Source organism: Maniola hyperantus, chromosome 20 (genome assembly GCF_902806685.2).
Source record: "Maniola hyperantus chromosome 20, iAphHyp1.2, whole genome shotgun sequence".
Taxonomy (NCBI): Eukaryota; Metazoa; Arthropoda; class Insecta; order Lepidoptera; family Nymphalidae; genus Maniola; species Maniola hyperantus.
Genome location: NC_048555.1, coordinates 5,066,737 through 5,092,255, shown reverse-complemented (window position 1 = coordinate 5,092,255; position 25,519 = coordinate 5,066,737). Strand labels below are relative to the sequence as shown.

At 37.4% G+C, this 25,519-nt stretch overlaps 4 protein-coding genes and 1 long non-coding RNA gene across 6 annotated transcripts in view; 3 read left to right on the top strand and 2 right to left on the bottom strand.

The window, feature by feature from the left end:
* Galphao (G protein alpha o subunit) overlaps positions 1–12,390 on the bottom strand; it is a 70,592-nt gene extending 58,202 nt beyond the window's left edge. Inside the window, exons 1-2 of one of the 2 annotated variants that reach the window (XM_034979244.2) lie at positions 11,985–12,390; positions 1,249–1,291 (exon numbers count right to left, since the gene is read on the bottom strand). In XM_034979244.2, the coding sequence (XP_034835135.1) occupies positions 1,249–1,291; positions 11,985–12,102 (161 nt within the window). In that variant the 5' untranslated portion in view covers positions 12,103–12,390. Of the gene's footprint in view, positions 1–1,248; positions 1,292–8,947; positions 9,450–11,984 lie in introns of those variants that run through there. The other variant, XM_034979243.2, reaches the window with a different exon arrangement.
* A 1,250-nt stretch (positions 12,391–13,640) lies between these two features.
* On the top strand, positions 13,641–15,654 carry Irbp (Inverted repeat-binding protein). Its single transcript, XM_034979240.2, has one exon. The coding sequence runs from the start codon at positions 13,822–13,824 to the stop codon at positions 15,613–15,615; it is 1,794 nt and encodes a 597-aa protein (XP_034835131.1). The 5' UTR covers positions 13,641–13,821; the 3' UTR covers positions 15,616–15,654.
* Positions 15,655–17,028: 1,374 nt separating this feature from the next.
* On the top strand, positions 17,029–19,201 carry LOC138403718 (uncharacterized). Its single transcript, XR_011237914.1, has 2 exons — positions 17,029–18,126; positions 19,070–19,201. It is a non-coding gene; the product is annotated as an uncharacterized lncRNA (long non-coding RNA).
* A 1,615-nt stretch (positions 19,202–20,816) lies between these two features.
* Positions 20,817–22,197, top strand: Psf3 (DNA replication complex GINS protein Psf3). Its single transcript, XM_034979247.2, has 3 exons — positions 20,817–20,992; positions 21,064–21,332; positions 21,884–22,197. The coding sequence occupies exons 1-3, from the start codon at positions 20,902–20,904 to the stop codon at positions 22,106–22,108; spliced, it is 585 nt and encodes a 194-aa protein (XP_034835138.1). The 5' UTR covers positions 20,817–20,901; the 3' UTR covers positions 22,109–22,197.
* Positions 22,198–22,487: 290 nt separating this feature from the next.
* Cdk5 (Cyclin-dependent kinase 5) lies at positions 22,488–25,078 on the bottom strand. Its single transcript, XM_034979354.2, has 2 exons — positions 24,334–25,078; positions 22,488–23,980 (listed from the first exon to the last, which is right to left on the bottom strand). Exons 1-2 carry the CDS (start codon positions 24,989–24,991, stop codon positions 23,742–23,744), a joined length of 897 nt encoding a protein of 298 aa, XP_034835245.1. The 5' UTR covers positions 24,992–25,078; the 3' UTR covers positions 22,488–23,741.
* Between the last annotated feature and the right edge of the window lie 441 nt (positions 25,079–25,519).

The window sequence follows — 25,519 nt, the reverse complement described above, 5'->3', positions numbered from 1 at the left end:
ACATTCAGTAAGGGAAATTATCGAGGTGGTCCTTGTCACAGGTCACGACAGTTAGGGAACTTCTAACAAAACGTCGAGGCTTCGACGTCACTGGCAGGCGTCAAACGCTAGTACATTTTTGATGCAGGTAGCCCTCAAGTAGAAATATTTTTCTTTGATTTAACGTCACTACAGCAATATTTGACATATCGTCGATTGATGGTCAAATCGAGAGTTCCCGTACTCTAGTTCACTCTGTCCTTGTGATGATGCTGCAAGATTCAAAATTCATATCCATACTAATATTTTATATCCGAAAATGTGTCTGTCTGTCTATCTGTGAACTTTTCACGGCCTATCTTTTTGACCGATTGACGAAAGGTACCAAGATAGCTTAGCATATAGATAGATATAGGGTACCTACTATTTATCCCGGAAAATCATATTGGTCCAATCATCCAAAAATAGGTTCTACGTAAAGGAGTTTTAAGTCAATAATTAATTATTTCGCAAAAGTTCGAAATTGGTTACCGAGTCCAAAATCAATATCAGTACAATCCGAGTATTAACAAGTCTCTACATAGATAAAATCGGTCAGTTATCTGGCAATCAGGTGGTGTATTGCGCTCTTAAATCGAAGATAATTTTAAGCGCTTAATCAGTATTGCAAAGTATAATGTGGGAATAAATACTTCGTTGATCGATTGGTACTGGTAACATATTATTGTATTATTGTAGTATCTAATTATTTTTTTATTATTGTCTAGGCTTATTGACGCTGAGACGGAAAGACGCATCTTTTAGCTCAGTAGTCATATTATAAAATAAAATAAACCTACTTACCTACCTAGTCTACTTACCTACTAAACATTATAGTCTTCGGGCTACAGAAAATGTTACTGACGTAGTTACAGGAGAATATTCGCCGATTAGTGACAAACGCATTCTGCAGTCTTTTCTCTTTTACTCGTAGATAACGATAAGTAATAATATGATTAGGGGAGACAAGGTTCAGTATGCTAGTTACGTAATATTTTGAAGTAGAAACACACATGCCTCGTCTCTCGACTCAGCGTCAATATGCCTTGAGTCTTGACCCTAAAGATTTTATTATAATTAGTACCTGCTTCAAGTCTGGAGTTCATTTACCTACCAGTGACAAATGATGACTTGATTGGCCAATTGCCAATACTATTTTACTATCGCGCTATAGTTGTACCTTATTATGTAAAAACTTGGCTAAAAATAACTTAGGTAAATCGTACTCACTTCATTTGTTTAACTATCGTACTCTTCCCCGACTCGCCGGCACCTGAAACAAAAGTTTTGGTTAATAACACTTATTGAATAGCTCAATAGTTTAACGGTCAAGGAGCGGACTGAAATCCGAAAAATCGATGGTAGCGTCCGACCGAACCTTTAGCTTTGGCTTCCGCCACCTTCGCCAAAAAAGATCACCTTCGGCTTGGGCCAAAATCTGTCGAAGTTGTTGCCGAAGCCGAAGGTTTCTAGCAAGCGCCGAAATTGAATGAACTACAGTAGAATCTCACTCATCCGAATTCCGACACTATTAAAAACCAGAAGGTCCGGATTATTGGAATGTTCAGATTACTGGATTGTTTAAGAAAAATCATAATAAATAGTATATAAAGCATTTCATAAAATGTATTTGTGTTCATGTTCTCCCCTTTCTTTATTGAATGTAACATATCTCACAATTAACTAATTACATAGTTTTAAAATAATTCTTTGATGTCTGTAGTCCATAGGTAGATCCTTGTAGGTGCCGGATTATTGGACGTGTCGGTCTGTTGAAGTGCCGGTTTAGTGAGATTCTACTGTATTACGAAATACGATACACATCTTGGTAGTTGAGTATCTTGAGTAAGCTAGTTTAAGCAACCGATTTCAACGCGATAGCTTACAAGTAGGTATTCCCACAGGATTATTAAAATCCTACACGCGCACGAAGCCGCGGCCACAAGCTAGTCCATACTGTACTAATATTATAAATGCGAAAGTGTGTCTGTCTGTCTGTCTGCTGGCTTTTCACGGCCCAACAGTTCAACCGATTTTGATGAATTTTAGGTACAGAGTTTGCTTATATCCCGGGAAAGGACATAGGCTACTTTTTATCACGGAAAATTTTAAAGTTTCCACGGGATTTATAAAAACCTAAATCCACGCGGATGAAGTCGCGGGCATCATCTAGTAAGTAATAAACCAGCATTGATATAAAAAGAGTTACCTAACTGCCAAACGAATGTAAACCATACACATTTTACACTTAATTCATGTCTCGTTGCGATACAAAAATAGAAGAAGAAATTAAAATCATGGTACAGTGCAGTGGTTTTAATTTCTTCAGAGTTTTCATCGCCGAAATCAATTTACTTTCATGAACAGTGAAAACTAAGGGAAAAAAGGAGTTGAATTAAGTGTTGAGATAGCAATCGGGGTATGAGGCGAGGGGACGCGGACGCCCTGTACACCCGCACGTCACCCGCGCTCGCCCGCACCGTGTTAGAGCGGGGGCTGTGCGTGTGTGCGGGGCGTTCCCTCATTGAGATTGACCTGTCACGACTATAGGTTTAATTGATGACTCGCAAACCTAACTATCTTCCGTAAAAAGCTAATTACAATAAGAAGCTGTGATAGCCTAGTGGTTACGACGTCCGCCTTCTTATCGGAGGTCGGGGTTTGATCCCGGGCACGCACCTCTTACTTTTCGGAGTTATGTGCGTTTTAAGTAATTAAATATCACTTGCTTTAACGCTGAAGGAAAACATCGTGAGGAAACCTGCATGCCTGAGAGTTCTCCATAATGTTCTCAAAGGTGTGTGAAGTCTACCAATCCGCACATGGCCAGCGTGGTAGACAATGGCCAACCCTTCTCACTCTGAGAGGAGACTCGTGCTCTGTAGTGAGCCGGCGATGGGTTGATCATGATGAATAATACAGCGATAGTTCGTAATTATTCGTGTTCTAATCAGATGTAGCTAATTATTTACTATCGGAAATGGAGGTGAAATGTTTATCGAAAACTATCGTTAATAATATAGTTACTTCGCTATGTCTTTATTTGAACAACTTCCTACAAAATTCTAAATATATAGGTAAATGGAAATGAATGCATGTTTAATCAACAAACTGGTCCACCAATTTGGCGAGAAGTAATTTTTAGATAGTAATTATGCATCTTTTTTGAATAAAATAAATTTAAAAAGGTGCTTAATTCAATGATCAGACGAACTAGAGAAACATCGCATCATATCGTTAAAGACAGACATAGTTACTAGTTATCTCTTGAGAAAGATGCTTCATCTTTCGCAGAGTGCACACCCGCACAGCCCCCAGCCCAAGCGGGCGAACGCAGGTGTGTCACGCCCCGTGACATAGCCCGATTGCTATCTCGACCTGTCGCGGACTATACTCGTACATTCATTCATGTCATTCATACAATAGGCTGCGATTGTAAAATTAAATCAGTAGCAAAGTCTCGTCCTCTCATTGTAGTTAGGTGATATGTGTATCGTAAGGTCAAAGATCGGCCGTTCGCGCCGCTCGTCGCACCAATTAAATGCAAGCAGGGTCACGAGGATCAGATCTCGGTATTTGACAGTGTTGGTTTTGCAACACCCACGTCAAAAATTGTAGGTATCTTAAGAGATGTAACCCTGACGTGATCCCCAGCGCTTTCCATCAAACTTAGTTTGGTTGCTATTTTAATATTGACAGATCTCAGAGGGCGATGGGGAGAGCTATGCTTGGAGTTTCTCTACGTGATCAAAGTGAACTAAAGTGCTCTGGGAATTCTCGGTTTGATCCTGAATCGACGATATGTCAGCGGGTTGCGAAGCTTGTGGCAATGAGCACTACACATTGTTCGAAGAACCGATAGACGTTGTGGTCCCAAGGTGCTGGAATGGCGACTCGCACCGGGAATCGCAGTGTTGGAAGAGGTGGATAGACGACATCAAATGAGTCGCAGAGCCACTAGATTCAGTCGGCGCAAGACCATGGCGTTTGGAAGTCTATCGGTTGATGATGAATATCAAACGGACATGAGGCCTGTGAAACTACTAACCCAAACCCAGGTCATCATCATCATCATGACCAAATTATTGCCGGTCCCCTACTGAGCACGGGTCTCCTTTCAGAATGAGAAGGATTTGGCCAAAGTCTTCCACACTGGGAGACTTCATACATCTTCGAGAACATTATGCACAACATGCATGCAGGTTTCCTCACGATGTTTTTGAGTGGTAATTAATTGCTTAAAACCTTTAACTTAATCTAACCCGGGTAGTCGGGCAAGACTACCATATAGAATCATAAAACATTAACCCATCAATCTTCGAACGCGTTATCGGTATCATCGGATGAGGCGGAGGGCTTTTTGTGCTATCATCGCGATAAAGCGTCGGTCGCGCTCGAGCCGCCTGATAAAGTACCTGTCTGTAACATCCGACCTGCCGCCATTTCACTGGTAACGCTACACGACAGGGTCATTCATGTTTCAACAGCCATTCAAGATCAATCGTCAAAATTTAACGTAGATCTATAGTGGACTGAGTCAATGCGTGGCGTGCAAGACTTCGTTATTTTATAAAAGCTGAAAGTTTCTCTGCGTATATTGGCCCCTACACTTGGAGGAACGTTTGTTTGGGAGATATGGAGATATGAGGCGGGGGGACGCCCCACACACCCACACGTCGCTAACACGGCGCTATCCAGCGCTGGGTTAGCGGGGGGCTGTGCGGGTGTGCAGGGCGTCTCCCCCACGATAGCCAACTCGACGTGTCGCGTACTTTACATAAAAATACATGTACATCACTTGAGTAATACTTTTAACAAAGTTTTATTTGATTAAGCTGCTACCTTTGGCAATCGATTCTAAGAAACTATTTACTGCAATTTAAAACAATCGGTAATGCTCAAATGTGGCACAACTCAGTGCTACATGATATTATCAAAGTTTTTAATTAGCAAATGAGATTCCATTGTGTTGTATCATCATAATAAAACAAAGTTATGGCGACGGAAGACAAACACTGCATATCAGCTGCAGCTTATAATTTATCACTTAGTTACTCATAATTGTGTTAAACGGGTTATTATTTAACCGAAACTAAATCTAATCTAATCTTAATTAGCCTGTACCGCAGTTCACGCCAGTTAGGGAACTTCTAACAAGGAGGGAGGCTTCGACGTCACTGGCAGACGTCAAACGTTACTACATTTGACGTAGCCCTATCTTTCTTTGATTTTACGTCACCACAGCCTAATATTTGACATATCGTCGATTCAGGATCAAACAGAGACTTCCCTCACTCTGCCTGTACTGTTCCACGTCTGGGAAAAGGCCTACCACCGATATTTCTATCATTCCCTATTCTGTGCCTCTTCGGGCCACGTAACTGTTTTATGCCATCGTCGCCTTGGCCTACCACGCTGGCGTTGATGATTCTGGGGAGACCAAAAAGAAGCAGATTTTGCCCATAAGTCATCTGGCATACGGCACACATGACCTGCCCGGTCCCGTTTAAGTAAAGCGGCTGCAAGGCAAACGCCAGCTACTCGCGTTTTGGAACGTATAGCAGGAATTCCTTACACGATCTGCTAGTTTTAATCCAAGTATGCTGCTTTCCATAGCTCTTTGGCAAACAGAAACTAAATATGAGTAAACAAAATATTCTGTCCCTCTCAGCGTCTCATCGTTGCTGAGGCTTGACCCTTTTGCATTAATTCCAAGGGTAGGAATTTTCGTCAGATATTAATGCAGTGAGCACCCTGTTCCTTCTGCATACTACTCAATTGAGAGAACAAGATTTTGAGTCATAGGTTTTACAGATATTACCTATCAGATGTTAGTGATACTAGGTTCAATGAATTCATAATAACTGTAGAACAATGCCAACAGGTATTCTATTGATATATTGCCTGGTGTCTTGATTGAAGCTAACCAGGGTTTGTTACTAGTCTGGATAGCTGGAAAGGAGTGAATGGAATTACTTTACCTTCATGCCTCAGACATCACACTTCTGTTATTATCACCAAAATTTACTCTAGTAATATTAAGTAGTAGCTTATGTCTGCGACTTTGTCCACGTGGACTGCACAAATTTCTAACCCCTGCTTAGATCTAGGAGATCCCTACATCATAATAGCTATCTGTATGCCAAATTTCAGCCCAATCCGTCTAGTGGTTTGAGCTGAACGTTGATAGATCAGTCAGTAAACTTTTCCATTTATATAATATATAGAATAGATAAATAGGTAAAGTGTAAGTTTGGATGTAGTGAGTAATCTCTGGAATGAATGATCCTTTTCTGAAAATTATTTCGCTGATAGATAACTGTCCCCTATGGCCCCACACCGATCACACTAAAGTGACAGAAGGTGCAGTATTTGCCTAGTAGTGGTATAAGTAATTACTTAAATATAAACTAAAACTAAGTACTAAACAAGTTTATATATATAAACCAGACGATGCGAGCGTCTTCATCTGCGTGTATTTAGGTTCTTAAAAATCCCGTGGGAACTCTTTGATTTCCCAAGATAAAAAGTAGCCTATGTCCTTCCCCGGGATGCAAGCTTCTTCTTCTTCGCTCTGGGCTGGTTTCCGCACTTAAACGTTTCCGTCTGTTGTGCGTCTAATCAAGCAAGCAAGCTATCTCTGTATCAAATTTCGTCAAAATCGGTTGAACGGATGGGCCGTGAAAAACTAGCAGACAGACAGACACACTTTTGCATTCATAATATTATTAGTATTTATAGTATGGATAAATAAAATTGATTCATGTATACACATGGGGAAAATAAAATCCATAACAGAATGAGTCATTAAATAATAATTAACATTCGATGACTAAGCAAGTTAGCACTTCCACAAACATTATAGAATTTATGTTAATTTGAAAAGAAGTTATAGGCTTTTCCACCTTAAGCAGGAAGTGATTGAATAGTAGACATGTGTCCGCTATAGCTTAACTTAACTGAAAACCGCTGCCGTGCCTTTAGCGTACCGTAGCGTTATTGTCGTAGCTAGCAACGGTTATCAGCTAACATCTATGACGAACCACCTGACAACGCAACACTGCCAACTGGCAACTGACAATGCATTGTTTGGTTTTTTGGTAACTAGAAACGCAATAATTGTGCCTTCTCATTCTTTCTTTCACTGAAAGCTGAGAAGGAGCGGTTATTGGCTACAGGCTTACTAACTAAGAACTTGATAAATCAAAGCCGACCTTATCTCTATTACGCTAAGGCTTAACTGTACAAGTACTTGTCCATTACACTTTGATCTATCAATCTTAATACAGTTAGCTTTAGAGTAATAGAGATAAGGTCATCTTTGGTTTATCAATCTTCGTGAAATGGTTTTGGTTAACTGGATTGTGGCAAACTATTCGTGCAGGCGTCCACTATAGTTTGACCTATGTCAATGATCATTATAATTAAACTTTGCTGCAATGAACTTAAGGTTGTGATTACTTCACGATATTCATGAAAGTAAAATTGGTTTTATTTTAGTGAATATGCGCTAGCTATACAGACGGTATTGATACGGCAGCTGGCTTAGTTACTACAACGGACACCGCTGCGCGTTGCACATATTAAATTAGTTGAAACACAACTCTGATACCGATATTCAGCAACGGTTATCAATATTGGTATTGAAACTAAATAACTGTTGATTAACCGTTGCCAGAAATAGCCAATAACGCCCATCTTTATTGAATAGTTAATAAGCATCAACACATATCTATAGATATACCTATTTAGTATTTACCTATTATAACTTAATAAGATAAAGTTCAAAACTAAAACTACGCTTTTTAATAAACACTAAAATAGGTATAGTAAATTTTATTCTGTAAGCTTGGTATGTTTAATTTAATATTGTACATACTTAGTGCAATATTAAATTAATTATAGCAAGCTACATTTTATGAACTTCGTGATTTAGGCACTACAGTATAACATACATAAATACAAATATAGATATAAATACATAGCCTACTAAAAACATAACCCTTACTTTTGGTTTTGCTGTAGTGGGGTTAAAAAAGGAACTGACTGACCGAACGTTGAATGGTTGAGCCGTGAAAAGCTAGCAGACAGACAGACAGACACACTTTCACATTTATAATATTAGTATGGATGTGAAACGTAGCGTCCACCTAGGGAGACACATCATTTATCCGGAGGATGTTACTTCAATTCCAGTCAAGAAGGTGCTGCTGTATCTGGCGGCCACAGGATTTGATAAGGAAGTGTGAAGTGGAGGCAAACACAATAGATCGGAGATGGTCGCAGTGATTCAGGGATAGTAAGGACCTGTATATATACCAAAGAAGAAAGAAGAAGAAGATGGATGTGAAAGTTTGGATGTTTGTTAATCCTTCACACAATGACAAAAAAGGATTTGGCTGGGAATAGAGATAACTTATATATATGCTATGGAGTATGAATAATACAGGATAGATAATCTACAAAAGAATAATAAAGGCAAATATGTAAGAAAAACTATGTTGAAGATGAATGTAAAGAAGACAAGAAAAGTGTAAGAGCAGAATTAAATTCAAAATAAGTCTGCTGTATCGGTTTTTCTTGAAAACTTGAGTACTTTGAAAAGTTGTTACAAGTAGAAGTACAGGACTATGAATCACTAATTTTCTAATTATTCGCAAATAAACACTTTCTTCAAATGCGGAACAATAATAATGCATACTAGCATACTGATTAGCTAAAGAGAAAGCTAATTAGGAGTTCCTACGTGTTTCTGACCCGATTGTATATAATAAACGTTTATCGATTTATTGTTTTTTTGTGCAGGAGCGAATATATTTATTTGGAACGTTTTAGCAAACCACAATGAGCGAGTAACGAACGTTACTATGCATTCAATACATGGGTGCGGCCGTAAGCCCCGGCGAGTTTTGTGAACGACAAACCGTACCTAGCAGCAATAACTTTATATCCTTCGACGCCTGGATGCCATCCTCCTTCAAGTTCCTCTCGATCTGTCGGCTTCGGGCAGCCGCTGCCCGCTCTTCGGCCGACTGAGTGCACCCCATGTCGGCAGCTGTCCCTGTGCCCTCGCCGCCGTCCGCCCCGACTCCCGAGCCGGGCGCGCTCTCACCGCTCCCTCTGCATACGCTCCGGCCGCGTCCTGCGCCCCGTCCTAACAGTAACCGGAGCAACCCAACGTACAACGCCAACGTTACCACTCAACACAGTAACCTAACCGTATCACTGATCACTGTTGCAGCCCGAAACCGTACACTTGTGTGGATGATCTGAACCTTGCAACTTTCACGACTCCGTTATACACACGACACTCGAACGCGTAACGACAGCGAAAACTTTAATAATTGATTTTATGAAATCGTATAAGATAATGGCGGCCGGATGACAAGCACCAGCTCCACTCCGTGACGACTGACGGCGACCGCGCCCCGCTCGACTGACGTTCGGGCATAGTCGGCGTGTTTCGTTCCAGCTCGCTCACACATGCGTGAAACCATATTCACACCCGAAAGAGAACAAAAATGAAAACAGCGTGCTCTATTGGTGCTCTTTTTAATAATTATCGTTATTTTAATTTTTGAACAAAATAATATTATAGTTTTCAATAATAAATTTACATTCTAAAAAACTAGGTAGAGGTAGCCGAAGAAAAATTATATCGAAGCAGAAGTGGCAGAAGACTCTTGCAGGCTGTAGCGAATGATCAACAAATTCTATATTTTTTAAATAACTATTTTATTTCATTCCAATTTCCATCGATTCCCAAACTTTTCTAATAATAATTATTATATAATTTAAAAAATGTACAGATAGGTGCGTACGTTTAGATTTAGTACTTTATAAGTAGAAATAAAAATCTTGAGTTAACTATGTGTAATTATTATAGTCAAGTATTCTATAGCTAGGTAGGTAATCTGTCTAACGTTAGGTCTAACCAAAGCTGAGAGTTTTTTTCGCGCTCAAAATAGAAACCGGCAACATACAGTACGGAAAATAACAAACATTAAAGAAAAACAAAGTATCAAAATACGTTTACTTATTATACCCGGACATACAAGAGCTACCTAAGTTACCTGAGAGGTACCCAAGTTTTTGTAATTAGCTGCTATTTTTCACTCTCAGCCGTCACTAGACAGACTCTTTTTAGGGTTCCGTACCTCAAAAGGAAAAACGGAACCCTTATAGGATCACTTTGTTGTCTGTCTGTCTGTCTGTCTGTCTGTCCGTCTATCTGTCAAGAAACCTACAGGGTACTTCTCGTTGACCTAGAATCATGAAATTTGGCAGGTAGGTAGGTTAGATCACACAAAAAAAAATTAATTGTGGTCATGAACTAATAATTAGAATTTTCAACTTTAGAAGTGAGTGACTATATCAAGTGGGGTATCATATGAAAGGTCTTCACCTGTAAATTCTAAAACAGATTTTTATTTATTTTTATGCATCATAGTTTTTGAATTATCGTGCAAAATGTCGAAAAAATACCACTGTAGTACGGAACCCTCATTGCGCGAGCCTGACTCGCACTTGGCCGGTTTTTTTATTTTATTCTTTATAGGCAAACGCTTGACCACAATCACACTTGATGGAAAGAGATGATAGGTACGCCAAGTTGGGACGCGTTTACCTAAAAGATGCCTATTCACTGTTGTTGTAACACTCTGTCGTTTGCTGACTTCTATTAGACTGGAATGGGCCGCCATATTTTGAAGCATGCTCATAGGTGTCGTTTTACTCAAAGGCGCGTAGGTAAACACCGGGCCAATATCTAGTCTGTGCCACTGTACCAGTGTGTCACGCATGCTAGTTACTAGTGTACGAAATTGTCTTCCCTTTTTAGAATACGAAACTATGAGGACGCCTATCTGGAGTTTTAAAATATCTTTGTCTTCAGCGTTAATTGACAAATTTCAAAAGTATTTTCTAGGTAACAAGCGCACACCTAAAAGAAAACTTTTCAAATCTTTCACGGGTTCAATGAGAGGAGTTCCTCAGAGAGGTGTATTATCTTTTTGTATACCTAGGTACTCTTTTTCTTCTATCGGCACGTTTCACCCATTTTGACGACTTAGTGACCAATTATCTATCATAAAATTTGGATTTCATTATCAATTTGTTGTCATTCGTCACTCTGGTATTTCATAGGGCTTGTTTGAAAAATTACGATTTATGTAGGTACCTTATTGAATCTTGTAGTCTTGACACGTATCTATAACCCATATCCCCTTATCACCGCTAGTTGGCAGTACACCTAAGAAGTTACAGGTAGTTTTCAGCGAGTGTACTGTGCAAGTAATACCTATTTAGCAGGTTCATTAAACTCAAACTCAAAAATTTATTAGAAATGCGCTCCATTGTACACTTTTTGATTGTCAATATTTAATTTACTAGTCACAACGTTTAAAATATAATCAAATCAGTTTTAATTGACTATTTTAATACAAAATCTAGTTCAGATCAGGTTTAGGGTAGGTTTTACAAGATAGGTCAGATGTGCTAAAAGCTTAAGCTTGTTTAAGCTTATGATGATATTCAGCGTTATAGTCCTAGATAACGCTTTACTAAAAATTCCATAATTATTTATATAATATTTAATTACATAATTTCTTTACGTTTCAAACGTAACAAACGTTTCAACGTAAAAAATTCTATACGTTTGAGTAATATTTGAAATCTGGTCGCTTCTCCTCAGTTACTTAGTTGTTTTTTGTTTTCGTGATAGGTCAAGACTGCTATTATAGCCTCTCTCAAGCTTAAAAATAACTGTCGATCGTGTTTTAAAACTGATTATCACAGATAATAGTTTAAACAAAATATTATGAAGAAACAAGCCATCCGGCAACACAAATGCGCCGGAAGCCGGCTTCGGGAATCTCAAACGGACAGTCGATAGAGCATAGAGGCCACGGGACGTGCGCGTGGTGCGCGCGCATATTCAAGAAAAAGATAGAGGAAGGCCTCATTACCAAGGAGCAGCAGCTTAATATCCTTGGCAGCTTGGATGCCATCCTCTTTAAGGTTCTTCTCAATCTGTTTGCTCCGTTGAAGAGCGGCGCGCTCCTCAGCAGACGAGGCGCAGCCCATGATGGCGATGGCGCGCACGGCCTGGCTCGCTACGCGTGGCAGCGCCGTGCTCCTTGCATGCTCGCGGCTCGTCGTCGCGCGCAGAGAGCGCCGCGCACGCGCTCGCTCGCGCACGCGTGCTACTAGTACAAATGGGTCGCACCCGGGCGCCACGTCAGAAACGGCTCGGGTTGCCGCTGCGCTTTCGCAGTGACTGGAATCCGGAACCGGAGTCACGGCGATGGTACCGCGATGTGAACCCGAGAACGAATGACGGGTCGCGCACGCCCGGCTCGCCGGCTGCACTGCGCAAGTGCGTCCGCCCACCCAATGGCTCTTGATACACTAATTACACCCTTCGTTGAACGGTTGTCTATAATACTCTTTGGGTTGTATTGTCCACTGCCAACAAAACTAGCCATTTACTGCTTGAAATTAACTGGCTAACAATCTTATGTAGTACGGAAAATACGGTAAATACGCAAAACGGTACGCAGCTTTTTATATTATTTTATGCATTTCAACAATAATAATCTTTATTAACTTTACAAAACGTATTAACAAACTATAGTATTACGCCTGAGGAAGAAAAAACTGTGTTACAAGAGGCAATATATTCCCTTAATACCTATGTAACAACCACCTTTTAATTTTTTTTAATAAGTAACAGCTAATTAACTATATTACATAGTTAATATTAAATTAATAATATTGTGTGAGGGTAGCCTTTTCCCAGACGTGGGCGGTGGGATAATACAGGCTAATTATTTAGATTAGATTATGTATGTAAAAAGTTTGGGGTAGGTAACTATATAATTTTAAACATGAATTTACAAAACGTGTAATTAACTTCAGAGCATGGAATTAGGTAATACTTAGTAGTTACAATTTTCAGAGATTATTAAATTAATTTATTTCGATACAAGCATTATTATGTGTGTCGTTTTAAGTTTAATTACCTACCTAAGTAGTTATAATTTTCAAGACTCAAAAAAGTTTTAGAACCTTTGGCCCCACAGACTACAGTGTATTTGGCCCGTCCAACGGCCCGGTCGGCCGAAAGTCGAAGCCATAGATTAATTATTATTGGTCTCGCTCCGCTCTACGTCGAAGCGTTTCTTTCTTGTAAATGGTAATCATTCATCTATGGATTTCTTTGCTTGAAACATAACCTTTCACATGGATTTATGGACTAAGAGCCAGCGCATGCCAGACCTTCCTTATTTTATAAAAGCTGAAAGTTTCGCACAGGAAGATCAGCGACTCTTAAGTTTGGATCATGGTGGCTTTGGGAGATAACAGGTAACAAAGGTGTATAAAATTTGGAATATTCAACAACAACAAAGGGGACACTTGACGGCAGCGTTAGTTCCGATTTTCACCACACGCCACGATAGCCTTGTCGTACTGTACACACCACTACACAGACTATCCTATTATGTTATTGGTCTGTGACACAGACAACAGTACGTGATCTGTGACAGAAACTTGACAATAACAAGTGGATAAACTTTTTTTTCTGGTCGGTTTAAATAAAATCTCTTTGGTTTCATAAAATTACAAACATGTTAAAAACTAATTATTACTGCTCTCTTATCTTTTAATTTAGTTTTTAACCGAACCACTTCTCTACAATAGCCGTAAAGCCAGATAAAATAAAAAAATAATTACAAAAACTTTCTAATGAGTGAAAACAGGTAAAAATACTTTGTAACACCTTCTGTTAACTCTACAAAAAGAATGGATTCCGATGACGAAAATGATTATCAACCGTCCTGGAGAGGAGTGCCGGGTATAGTGATTCTAATAAATGTTTTTGAAAACTCTAAAAACCACATCTTTGAAATTGCTCAAGTTGCAACATGTCGTTTGTTAAAACAACACATGAGATCATCAAGCTCACACCACATTGCAGTATGCTTATATGGGTCTGAAGAGTGTTCTACTTCCAAGTTTGATATAAAACCTGTTATGGAAATAATCCCCTTGTCTGTGCCGACCTTAGAGGATTTTAAGAAATTAAAAAATATGACTACATCTTCTTTTACCGAGGCTAAAGAGTTCAAGTTGTCAGATGTCTTGTGGCATTCCAGTAAAATGTTTCTTAATTGTAAGAAACAATTGTCATCACGGAGTGTAATAATGCTTACTTGTCTTGACGTTCCACCGGTTGTACTGGATCAGAAACCGACACTCAACAGAGCCAGTGATCTTATTGATTCCAACATTGATATTAGGGTAATAAATATATCGGATCAACAGTATGCAATTGATACATTTTATGAGAAGTTTTTGAAAATAGCTCATAGAGGAATAGATTATGTTGTGCCAAAACCAATATCAAGCCCAGCTGAGATTGAAAAACTCATGCATCAAGAATCTCATCGACATCTAGCTGTTGCAAAACTAAATTTCGAAATTTGTAAGGATTTTATTATTGGTGTTGGTATTTATAATTTACTGAAAAGACCTGGTCAAAACTATAAAAAAAATGTTTATTTAGACAGAGAAAGTAATGCAGTTGTTTCTAGTGTGACAAAAACTGTCAAAGTCAACATTGATGCCACTGAAATTGATGAAGAAAATAGTCAACCCAAAGAAGTGCCATTGATCAAGTCGGAATTGTTGTATTACCAGGAGTTCGGAGGTGAGAGGATAGAATTCACAGATAAAGAAATGAAGGCTATCAAGAATCCTTTTGGCCCTCCCATGATGAAACTACTCGGTTTCAAACCAGCCAGAATAATTAGCAAAGAAAAGTGGTATTTAAAAATGGGACACTTCTTGTTTCCAAATGAAAAAACTATAGAAGGATCAACAGTTGCATTCAAGGCGTTGCATAAGGCCTGTACAGACATGGAAATGGTTGCTATTTGTATTCTATGCACAAGAGTGAATGCTAAACCGGTTGTTGTTGCACTGTCCCCATGTGTGAAGCCATTAAATTTGGAAGTAGATGTTGGTTTTGATATCATCCACATTCCCTTTGTTGAAAGTGTCAGAGATATCCACATTGATGAAGATGAAGATAATTCAGAATCTTCAGTTGCACGTATAGAACAAGCACATAAATCGCTGATGAAAGATATACTAAATGAATTGACAGTAGAGTACAAACCAGATATGTTTGAAGATCCTAAGTTACAGTCCAAATACAGAGCCTTAGAAGCGATTGCTTTAGATGAGGAAGATAATGATCCATTTGTTGATGCAACTATACCCAACCCGGAGAGATTTGAGAATATTAGAGATGATTTGTTTGAAGAGTTATTTGGACCATTTGGTGATATCTCTTTGAAGAGAGCCTTAGAAAAACAGACTTCGAATGGTGGAAAGAAACAAAAAGTAGAGGATGTAGATGAAGATCTCTTGGACCTCAGACTGAAGAATAAAAAACTAAATGATTATTCAGTTGCACAATTAAGGCAAATATTGAGATTCAAGCAAATCAAAGGCCTCACTGGTTTAACTGGACTTAAAAAGAGGGAACTTGTTAATTTAGTCTATGAGCATTGTGTTTCACAAGATAAATAAGTTGTTTTATTTGTATCAATAAAATTTATAAGGTTTGTACTTTCTTTTTAATCATTTTAATTAAACTTTTTATAAAAACTGAAATTCGTTATTGGCTAGAAATGCTGTAGGTTCAGTAATAAAATAATAGTGAGGGGTCGGTGGTGCTACTCATCGGTCTATGGTATACCAGTGGACCTCGAGGATGCATGTGGTTAATCATTTCATAATAAGGGTAGAGAGTAAACCTCATTTGATATACAATGTATATCAATATATTAATGAGGTTTCCCCTTTTCCAGGTAACGTTCGATAAAATTTTATATATTTTAGATATAATATTATATAAGGAACGGGGACGGGCGCTAATGTGGGACGCAACTTGCGTTGACACATTGGCCCCGTGTCATATCAGGAAGACAGCATCAAGACCGGGAGCCGCAGCAGAAACAGCTGAAAACGGCAAGCGGCGCAAGTATGCCTCTCTTATAGAGAGTTACATTTTTGTGCCGTTTGCCGTGGAGACCCTGGGGCCATGGAGTCTTAGTGCTAAAAATTTTTTACGAGACATTTCACCGCGATTAATAGCCTCAACTGGTGACAGAAGGGCTGGCTCATTTTTTGCGCAGCGGATCAGCCTGGCTGTCCAGCGCGGAAATGCAGCCAGTATTCTTGGCACCATTCCACGCGGTCATGATTTATATAGTAATTAGATAAGGCTAGCTTTAAGTTTTATTGTATTACTTCACTATTAAAACGTTTAAAAAAAAAAAAAAAAATATTATGATCTATGTTTTAAATTCAATCGGATCACGGATGCAAAAAGATTTTGTGGGGAAGAAACGTAAGGAAAATTGCAGTACACGCACGCATTGCAGCTCTTACTCATCATCAATGTCATTGATTGATACGACCTAAACATTAAAGCATAGATCATATAGGTATTGTTTTTATCTTTAGTGGTGGTAGTATTCAGCGCTATCTATGAAAATTATTAAAATAATACACTATATCGTGATAATTTCAACTAAAAAAACTGCGTATAATGAAGAGTAGGTACCTAACGACTCTAGAGAAAAGGGATACCAGCATGAAAAATTCGGTATTGCTACTACAAACATTATGAGCGCCCCCTACTGGTTTGCGTACGAACTATATCATTTCATACTTCCATGGTTTTGTTCGAAGTGCCTGCATCCAAGGCCTGTAGCCACAGAATCATAGAGTAAAGTAATATAGACTGGAATCTCCCTTTATACACTGTAGTCTGTGGAAATATATTTAAACCACCTATTAATCTGTGATTTAAACTTTAAACCAAGAGTGAGACAGCAGGCCCTGTCAACTGAGGGCCATAAAAGATGCATCAGTCCATTTCTTTCGCACTTTCTATTCCTCTTTCGAAATCCACAGGACTATCTCGCTCCACTCACACAGTATTAAAGGCACATGTACATACAGCACACCTATGATATTTTTTGCTCAAATCTTATTGGTCGGTGATTAGATCCAATCTGCTTTCATTACATAGAATTTCGAAATAAAAACATGTCGGTTTTGAGAGATTTTATAACCTAACCTAAAAAACTCAATTTTTCTCCTTAATCCATTGCGAGAGTTTAAACCTTGAAGTGTGCTGCAGTTATAACAGGATATTCGTTTTATATTTCTATTTTCAGTTTTTTATGTTTTTGTTTTAATTGAGAGATAATATAGTGGATGTGCTCTTTAACCTTGCCTGCCTAATTTAGGCTTAGTAATAATTGTTAGTGTTTCTAAATACCTAGTATCCTTTTTATCTGATATGAGGCAGTGTAGTGTACCTAAGTGTAAAAGCACCCTACATTTACACGCCGTACCTTTTACCGACACAGCTAGATGGACAGCATGGTTGATTAACTGTACATATTTGCGTAAGTACTCCCTTAGGCAATTAAAAAATGTCAGGATTTGCGAATCCCATTTCTTACCTCGGTATATCGTAAATAATAGATTGACAAAAGATTCAATTCCCACGCTGAATTTGCATATTACACAGTCTTCTAAAAACCCTGGTATAGTACATTTTAAAATTGACAAATTTCTAGAGATATCCCCTTTACAGACTGGTAAACCCCTCGATGTTAACATAGTCGATATCCCATCGACTTCACAAACAGACAAACAAAGTAGGAATGAGCAAGCTTCTGTTATTTCAAGTCCTATAGATTTAGCAAATCCCTTGCCAAATATCCCGATTCCTGACAAACAGAAGTCACCAGATTTAATTCAGCACTCTATTTTAGAGCCAACAACTTCTATTACTCATTACTCTCAACCACTGAGTCATAAATATATCATATATATGATGTCCCACATTTACTCAAATGTTTCCACAATAATTTTCAGAAGAAGGACTTGCTCATCGGGAGTCAGCGTGCTCAGTGGGACTACATCATGAAGCTGTTTGCTGTTGATGGTGTGGCAGGTGTTGGATGGTCTACCAAATTAACAGACAAGCATGTGAAACCAAATTGATATGACAAGTTGAAGGCAAGTAACTGAACATTTGTTTTGTAACAATAGCTTTGTGATAATGTCCTTGCCATGGAAAAAATCCAATAAAACTATGGTGCGCAGACCTTAGTTATTGGTACTAAAACTTCTTGTTTTCGTGGTGTCTATGTTATCACGTTTTTGAAAGCACTGTCTCTGAAACCATGGGTTGTAGACCCTGTTGTTGGTCAATTTTAAGTTTCAGCTTACAAAAATCTCATCACGTGATCACATAGACACCATAAAAACAAGAAGTACCAATAACCAGGGTCGGCACCCAATAGTGTCGAAGATAATTATGAGCATACTAGGTGATGCCAGCGACTGCGTGGATTTTCATTTTTCAAAATCCCGCGGGAACTCTTTGATTTTCCGGGATAAAAAGCAGCCTATATGTTAATTCAGGGTATAATCTATCTCCATTCCAAATTTCATCCAAATCCGTTCAGCTGTTTTTGTGTGATTGAGTAACAAACATCCAAACATCCACACTTTCACATCCATACTAATATTATAAATGTGAAAGTGTGTCTGTCTGTCTGTCTGCTAGCTTTTCACGGCTCAACCGTTCAACCGATTTGACGAAATTTGGTACAGAGATAGCTTGCATCCCGGGGAAGGACATAGGCTACTTTTTATCCCAGAAAATTGAAGTTTCCACAGGATTCTTAAAAACCTAAATCCACGCGTACGAAGTCGCGGGCATCGGCTAGTTTATAATATTAACATTAGGATTAGGATAATTAGGTTTAGGATAGTATAATTATGAGCATAAAAGATAATTTTTTGAACAAAAATTTGAATCCTAATGAATTTCCAAACTACTCATTTAAATTCTTTAATTATATTTTAAACCCAATGTCTACTTTAAATCTAAATTGCATTATCAAATTTAGTTTATTAACATAATTATCTATAAAAAAATAACCATGCATTACAGGTGAAACTTGCTGCGCAAGTCTTCAGCAGAGATGTGGCCCACAGCTTAAGAATACAGATGAACACTTATCGTCAACTACAACTGGAACATGGTTATTGTCTATTCTAAATAAAGTTTTTATATTTTGATAAATTTGATTGATTTTTTTTTTGAAAAACTAAATTTCTTAATAAATTATTAGTAGGATTGCCGATAAATATCGATAGAAAATCGGTAATTAATAGCAAAACCGTTAAAATCTGTAAAAAGGACATCACTAAAAAGTTACGGTTTTCCTGCTGTCACGCCATCCCTAATTTACGACAATCCGGGCATATAATTGCTATATATTATATGAAGTTAGAAAGAGATGGTCCTGTGGATTCTCATAGTAAAAACCAATAAAATGTGAGACAGACGATCACTACAACAATGACAATTTGTTATATAAATTCCTTGCCTCCCACTTCCCCTTACTACTGAAACAAACATCGTCTATGGAGTTGGTGGCACAGAGTACATTATATATACTGGTATAGAGACGACAGCTAATCTTTCGTAGTGGCGCCATCTGTTTCTAATTGCGGTAACTATTGTATGTAAATTATATTTAATTTTTTCCGGCCTTGGATACTAGTTTTTAAGGTCAACTATATAGCTATACGTATAACAGGTATAACACGTGTGCAGGTTTGATTCATTATTATTTTTTATAGGTAGTGACTTCAAAGAAAATACGAATCAAAAATTATAATCCCGCTTAGGTACACGTCGCAATATGGCAGAAATTCAGTCTTATTCTTAGTTCGGCCGCATTATTTATTATTTTATACATTGAAAGAAGTACTTTCAGTACTAAAAGTTGAGGTAATAAAACAAAACCCGTTATTTATTATTTAAAACTAAATTTTCTTTTTTTCTTTACACATGATTTTTGTACTGCTTCTCTATAGGTATTAGGTTATGTTGAATTTAGCATGATTTTAAAAGTGAATATCCCAGCAATATATCATAATAATCCCAGAATATATCATATGGATCACGGATGCAGTAAGACTGCGTAAACAAAAATGTGGCACAAACATGGATGTCAAGGTTGCTATAGTACTCTTATTATAAATGCGAAAGAGTGTTTGTTTGTTGGTTTGTCCTCCAATCAAGTCGCAACGTGCAACGGATTGACGTGATTTTTTGCATGGGTATACTATAGACTATACATATAGTCTATGGGTATAGATATAGACCTAGAGAGTGAAATAGGCTACTTTTTATCCCGGAAAATCAAAGAATTCCCTCAGTGTTTTTAAAAACCTAATTCCACGCTGATGAAGTCGCGGGCTTCAGCTAGTAGCATAGGAGTAATAGTGTCCTGTGGCTAGTAGCACCTAGTAGTAAACTTTTTGAGTCGTAGAGATCTTCTTCTTCTTCTTAATTTGCTTTATGGGAAGTCGTAGAGATACCCAGATTACAGTGCGACAAGGCTCTTTTTGCCACTTGATTGACATGGACAGGGGGGCGCTATTGGAGAACAAAGGCTTAGAATATTCAAACAAGAACAAAGGGGACACTTGACGGCACCGTTAGTTCCGATTTCGCCACGCGCCAAGATAGCCTTGTCGCACCGTAATTTATTTTTTGATAAAACGCCATCTAGTTCTAATTGCACAAACTAAAATAATGGAGATTTTTTATACTAAACAACATTAGTTCTATCTGTTAAGACCCTGGTTGGTGGTCTGTATCCTATATGTTATTGGTCTGTGTGAGACAGGCCTGCTGTTATGTACTAAAAAATGCTCAGAACAAATAAATAATGAAAATTAAGGTTATAACTAGTGTTTTTCTTAAAAACCATGGCTAATTCGAATTACTTATCAATATCGGATATTTTAGTAACTAATGAAAAAGTTCCTTGCAAATTCTTACACGATTTACCTAAAATGGGTTAGTGTTTTATTCAGAAAGGTAACAAACATTGCAAATGGCTGTTTCAAAATAATCTCGTTATTTCTAAGGTTTCTTGGATCCTTCGGCTGCTGATGATGATTTAAAAGCTGGTACCAACGTTGAAATACCTCTATGGCTAGCAGAATACCTGTATATTAAACGACCACCGATAGTGAGCGTGGATTTACCAAAAATATATAAAGAAACCTACAGAGAAATACTAAATGCAGACGCTTGTACAGTTGACATGCAAAAGCTAGGCCAGCATTTTTACGAATTTGGGTGTTACATCGCTAAGCATGATATTAAAGGAGAAGTTGCAACAACATTGGTAAATGTGAGTACATCATCATCAACCCATTGCCGGCTAACTACAGAGAATTACAGGTCTTCCATCAGTAAGAGAAGGGTTTTGGCCATAGTCCAGCTTGACAGACTTCACACATGCAGGCATGCAGGTTTCCTCAGGATGTTTTCCTTCACCATTAAAGCAAGTGATATTTAATTGCTTAAAATGCACATAACTCTGGGAAAAGTAAGAGGTGGGTGCCCAGAATTGAATCTCCAACCTCCTGAATAGGAGGCGGTAGTCCTAAACTATCAAGTGGTATATTAAATTTTTTCCAGTCTTATTTATTAGGTAATTAAATTTATTCTTGAACTAGATAGAGGATCAACTTTATTTAAAACCTAAAACAATAATTCATAGCAATTCAAAGTGAGACTATTAAGTTCCCAGTGATATACTTATCATGTAGGTATTGCACAATAACAATACAATTTGATAAGTTTGTCTAATATTTGTCTAATAACAAATACATACATGTATTTGTTATTAGACAAATATTTCTTTTAATTAAGTAAATATATATATTTTTTACATTTCAGACATTTAGACAAAGATTTCGAATGATCTTATCAGCAAGTGTATCCACAGACTCCATTAGCTCATTTCAACCCTTATCAGCAAGTGAAAGAGATCGGACAGCTGCAGCTGTTGTCACAGAGTCAGCGTTATCGGGCTGGCTCAAGAGAGGCGAATGTCCTCTAACAACAGCTAATATGGTTGCCAACCATCGAAAACGGAAAAGAGCTGAAATGGAAATGCTGTAAATGTAAACTATGTAATTGTAAATAAATTGGTTGTCACTGTAAGTAATTGTAAATAAATAAATGCTGTAAATATTTTTCATTTTAGCGTATTCCTGATATTTATTTTATCAGCAAAAGTCTGCTTACTGTATAAATTATTACTAGTTTTTAGATGGGTAAACATCCACGGTCAGGGTCCAGGGCTTATTTCCATTTCTGTGTTTCTTGAGCCTGTAAGTGTACTTTAAAAGAAACATTTGGGACACCTCACCCTATCCTACACATACTAACAACATCCACTAAGACAAAACTTAATTTGTAAAATTTGCCCAACTCAAATCATTTGCCGAATCCGATAGTGGAGCAGCACCATAATAAATTATTAATACTATTAAAAACCAAGATTTTTACTAAAACATTTTATTGAGTTTTTTCTATAAAAAGTTTACAACTACTACAGTCATTTAATTTACTAAAATCCTAGTTGGATTCGATTATTTATAGAATTACTTAAAATAATTGTAGGTTTAGCAGACACTTATGACATATGAGATCATATTATTATAATTCAGAGCAAATCATGAGTATTCTATAAATAAAATAAACACTAGCTAACATGTAACATAAATGATTTATAGCTACTTTTATGGATAACTATAATAAAAAATGAGGTCTTAATCACATAAAGTACCAAACAAATAAAAGTTATTAAAATTACCTTTTAGGAAATTAGTAAAGTGTGGCAGTAGTTATTTTTCCAATATTTTGGTATTTTACTGATACAAGTTAAAGATGATTCACATTACACATGCTAGGACCAGGCCAAAGTCAACCATGATCATTTATTTATTTGCTGATTGTAGGTGTAGGTAGTTGTTACGAGTACAGTTGGTCAAAGATTTATAGCATACTATTGTAACTAGTCAAGTTACCCCAGCACAGTATTAACATAAATCATCTCTATAGGACAAACAATTTGTAGTAGTATCACATTAGTACAGAATAAAACATCTGCACATCAACCTGCTTCATTCATTATTACAATCGCAATTGTTGTTATTGGCTGAATTTTTGGTATTCTTGTTGCAAAAATGCATTGTAGGCAAGTTCTACCGCAATCAAGGTGCTGGTCAACAGATGTCATAGTAGTTACAGCTTATACTAAATAAACATTCAACATGTTAATGTTTGTAGTACTATTAGTCATTTTGTTAAAATCTACTACACAAATTTTCAAGTTAAACATGACTATCAGTACTTTTAATTAGTAATTCCATATCAATTGTTAATATTATCTACTGTATCTAGTAAACTATTATAATAAAATTACTATTACTGCAAAACTAAATAAATATTTTGATACAAACAATAAAATAAATCAATAGGATTAAAATTTAAAACAGCAAACAAAACAAATATGGATTGCAACCAATTATAATAAACTTATTCACTTAGTTTTTTTTTTTGAATGTAACTCACAGATTCAAAACACTGGTGTTATTTTTGATACTTAGATATTTTACGAGCACACCTGAAGGTCAGTGTGATTTAGCACTTATGTCTCTTCATCACAACACTGTTGTACTTCATCAACGTCTTGATTCTTAACACTAAATATAAGTTCTGAGGTACACCGGTAAGGGTGTATTGATTGTTAACATCTGTCATTCTTGACTGACGGGTTTAAGTCGTGAAAGTAAGCATGGGCCATTGCATCATCTGCAGGCATTCTTAAAGCTGGGTTGCATGTAAGGAGACGGGAAAGGAGGTCCCGACCTCGCGCTGGCAGCCGTGGAACTACTTGAGCTAGTCCTAAGCTTGGTTGGTATACTGGTAGGGGTTTGTAGTCAGGTAGCTGTGTTACACCAGGCCAAGTATCTTCATTTGGTGTTCCTAAGAAAACAAAACATTTTTAAAAACTTAAATACAATTTTTTTTAAATATGTACATAAATAACGACCTTTGCAGATAGGGACTATTGTCCACAGAGGACAAAAGTCTGTTATCTTTTACTACAGTGCTTCATTGTACTATTAGTCCATTGTGTGCATTTCTCAAGTGATCCATTTTTGTTCTTCACAGACAACAGTATACTTGAAAATCAGGTATTTGGTGGGACACATACAATATAATACATACATCATCTTGACTAAAGCAAAGTAGCCTTTAGTGGTAAATGCTGCTACTCATACTTGGTAGTAAGAAAGTAATGCGACATCCAGTAAATATTTTTGTAAACAACATACCAAGTAATTTGAAAATCCTTTTAAGCTGATCATCAACATCAGATCCAGGGAACAAAGGTCTTCCAGAATTTGCTAATTCAGCAAAGATACAACCAGCAGACCACATATCGATGCTTGTTGTATACAGTTTGGCTCCAAATAACACGTCAGGAGGCCTGTACCACAGAGTGACGACCTCTGCCGAGTAGCACTTTACGGGAATACCGAATGCTCTAGCCAGACCAAAGTCAGCCAACTTTAGCTCCCCATTTTTATTGATTAACAAATTTTGAGGTTTCAAATCGCGATGAAGCACATTATGACTGTGACAGAACGCGAGACCTCGCAGAAGTTGGTACATAAACGACTTTACCACATCCAAATCTATCTCCCCGTTAAGGCTATCGAAATATTTTTTCAAGTCCTGGTCACAATGTTCAAATACTAAAGTCAGCTTCTTCTCACTATGCAGCACGTCATATAACCGCACGATATTTTTATGCTTTAATTCCTTGAGCAGACATATTTCGCGTAATGCCGAGGATGGGACTCCTTCATCGTCGTCGTCCAATCTTACACGTTTAAGTGCCACAATTTCGTGAGTTTCTTTGTTTTTTGCTTTAAAAACTGTGCCATAAGTTCCTTCTCCAATTTTTTCCAGTTTTTCATATTTCTGCATAGTTAATTAGATGATTTTCTAATAATATTTAATTCTTAAAAGCAAAAAGTAAAAACTCCCGACGAACTGTTTATCAAATTTTTAATGTTTTTAATGTCAATCAGTCAATGTCAACCATGTCAACTGTCTTATTGGTAGTTTTGATTTTTGTCTATGGTGAACTTCTAAACAGATAATAAAATACAAAGCTTAGTGCACATTAACATTACACAAATAGTCCACTTTAGGCACTGTTCTTTCTGTCTGTCTGTCTATCTGTTTGTCTGTCTGTATGTATGTCTGTCTGTCTGGTATGTATGTCTGGTACTTCCCGTTGACCTAGAACTATGAAATTTGACAGGTAGATAGGGCTTAATTCTAAAATATAGCTTACGTCAAGGGAAAGATCCAAATATTGTGAATTTGTGGTTACATTTAAAAAAAAATGTGAATACTTAACTACTTTTGTAATTATCATTTTCAACTTTCAAAGTAAGGTACCAAGTGGGATACTTATCATATGCAATGGCTTTACCTGTACATTCTAAA

Excerpts from the sequence above, each read along its gene's own strand:
- Irbp (XM_034979240.2), top strand. The coding sequence starts at position 13,822 with ATGGATTCCGATGACGAAAATGATTATCAACCGTCCTGGAGAGGAGTG.
- Psf3 (XM_034979247.2), top strand. The coding sequence starts at position 20,902 with ATGGCTAATTCGAATTACTTATCAATATCGGATATTTTAGTAACTAAT. Across the intron at positions 20,993-21,063 it reads ACACGATTTACCTAAAATGG|GTTTCTTGGATCCTTCGGCT; the intron begins GTTAGTGTTTTA and ends GTTATTTCTAAG. Across the intron at positions 21,333-21,883 it reads TTGCAACAACATTGGTAAAT|ACATTTAGACAAAGATTTCG; the intron begins GTGAGTACATCA and ends TTTACATTTCAG.
- Cdk5 (XM_034979354.2), bottom strand. The coding sequence starts at position 24,991 with ATGCAGAAATATGAAAAACTGGAAAAAATTGGAGAAGGAACTTATGGC. Across the intron at positions 23,981-24,333 it reads AAGGATTTTCAAATTACTTG|GAACACCAAATGAAGATACT; the intron begins GTATGTTGTTTA and ends TTGTTTTCTTAG.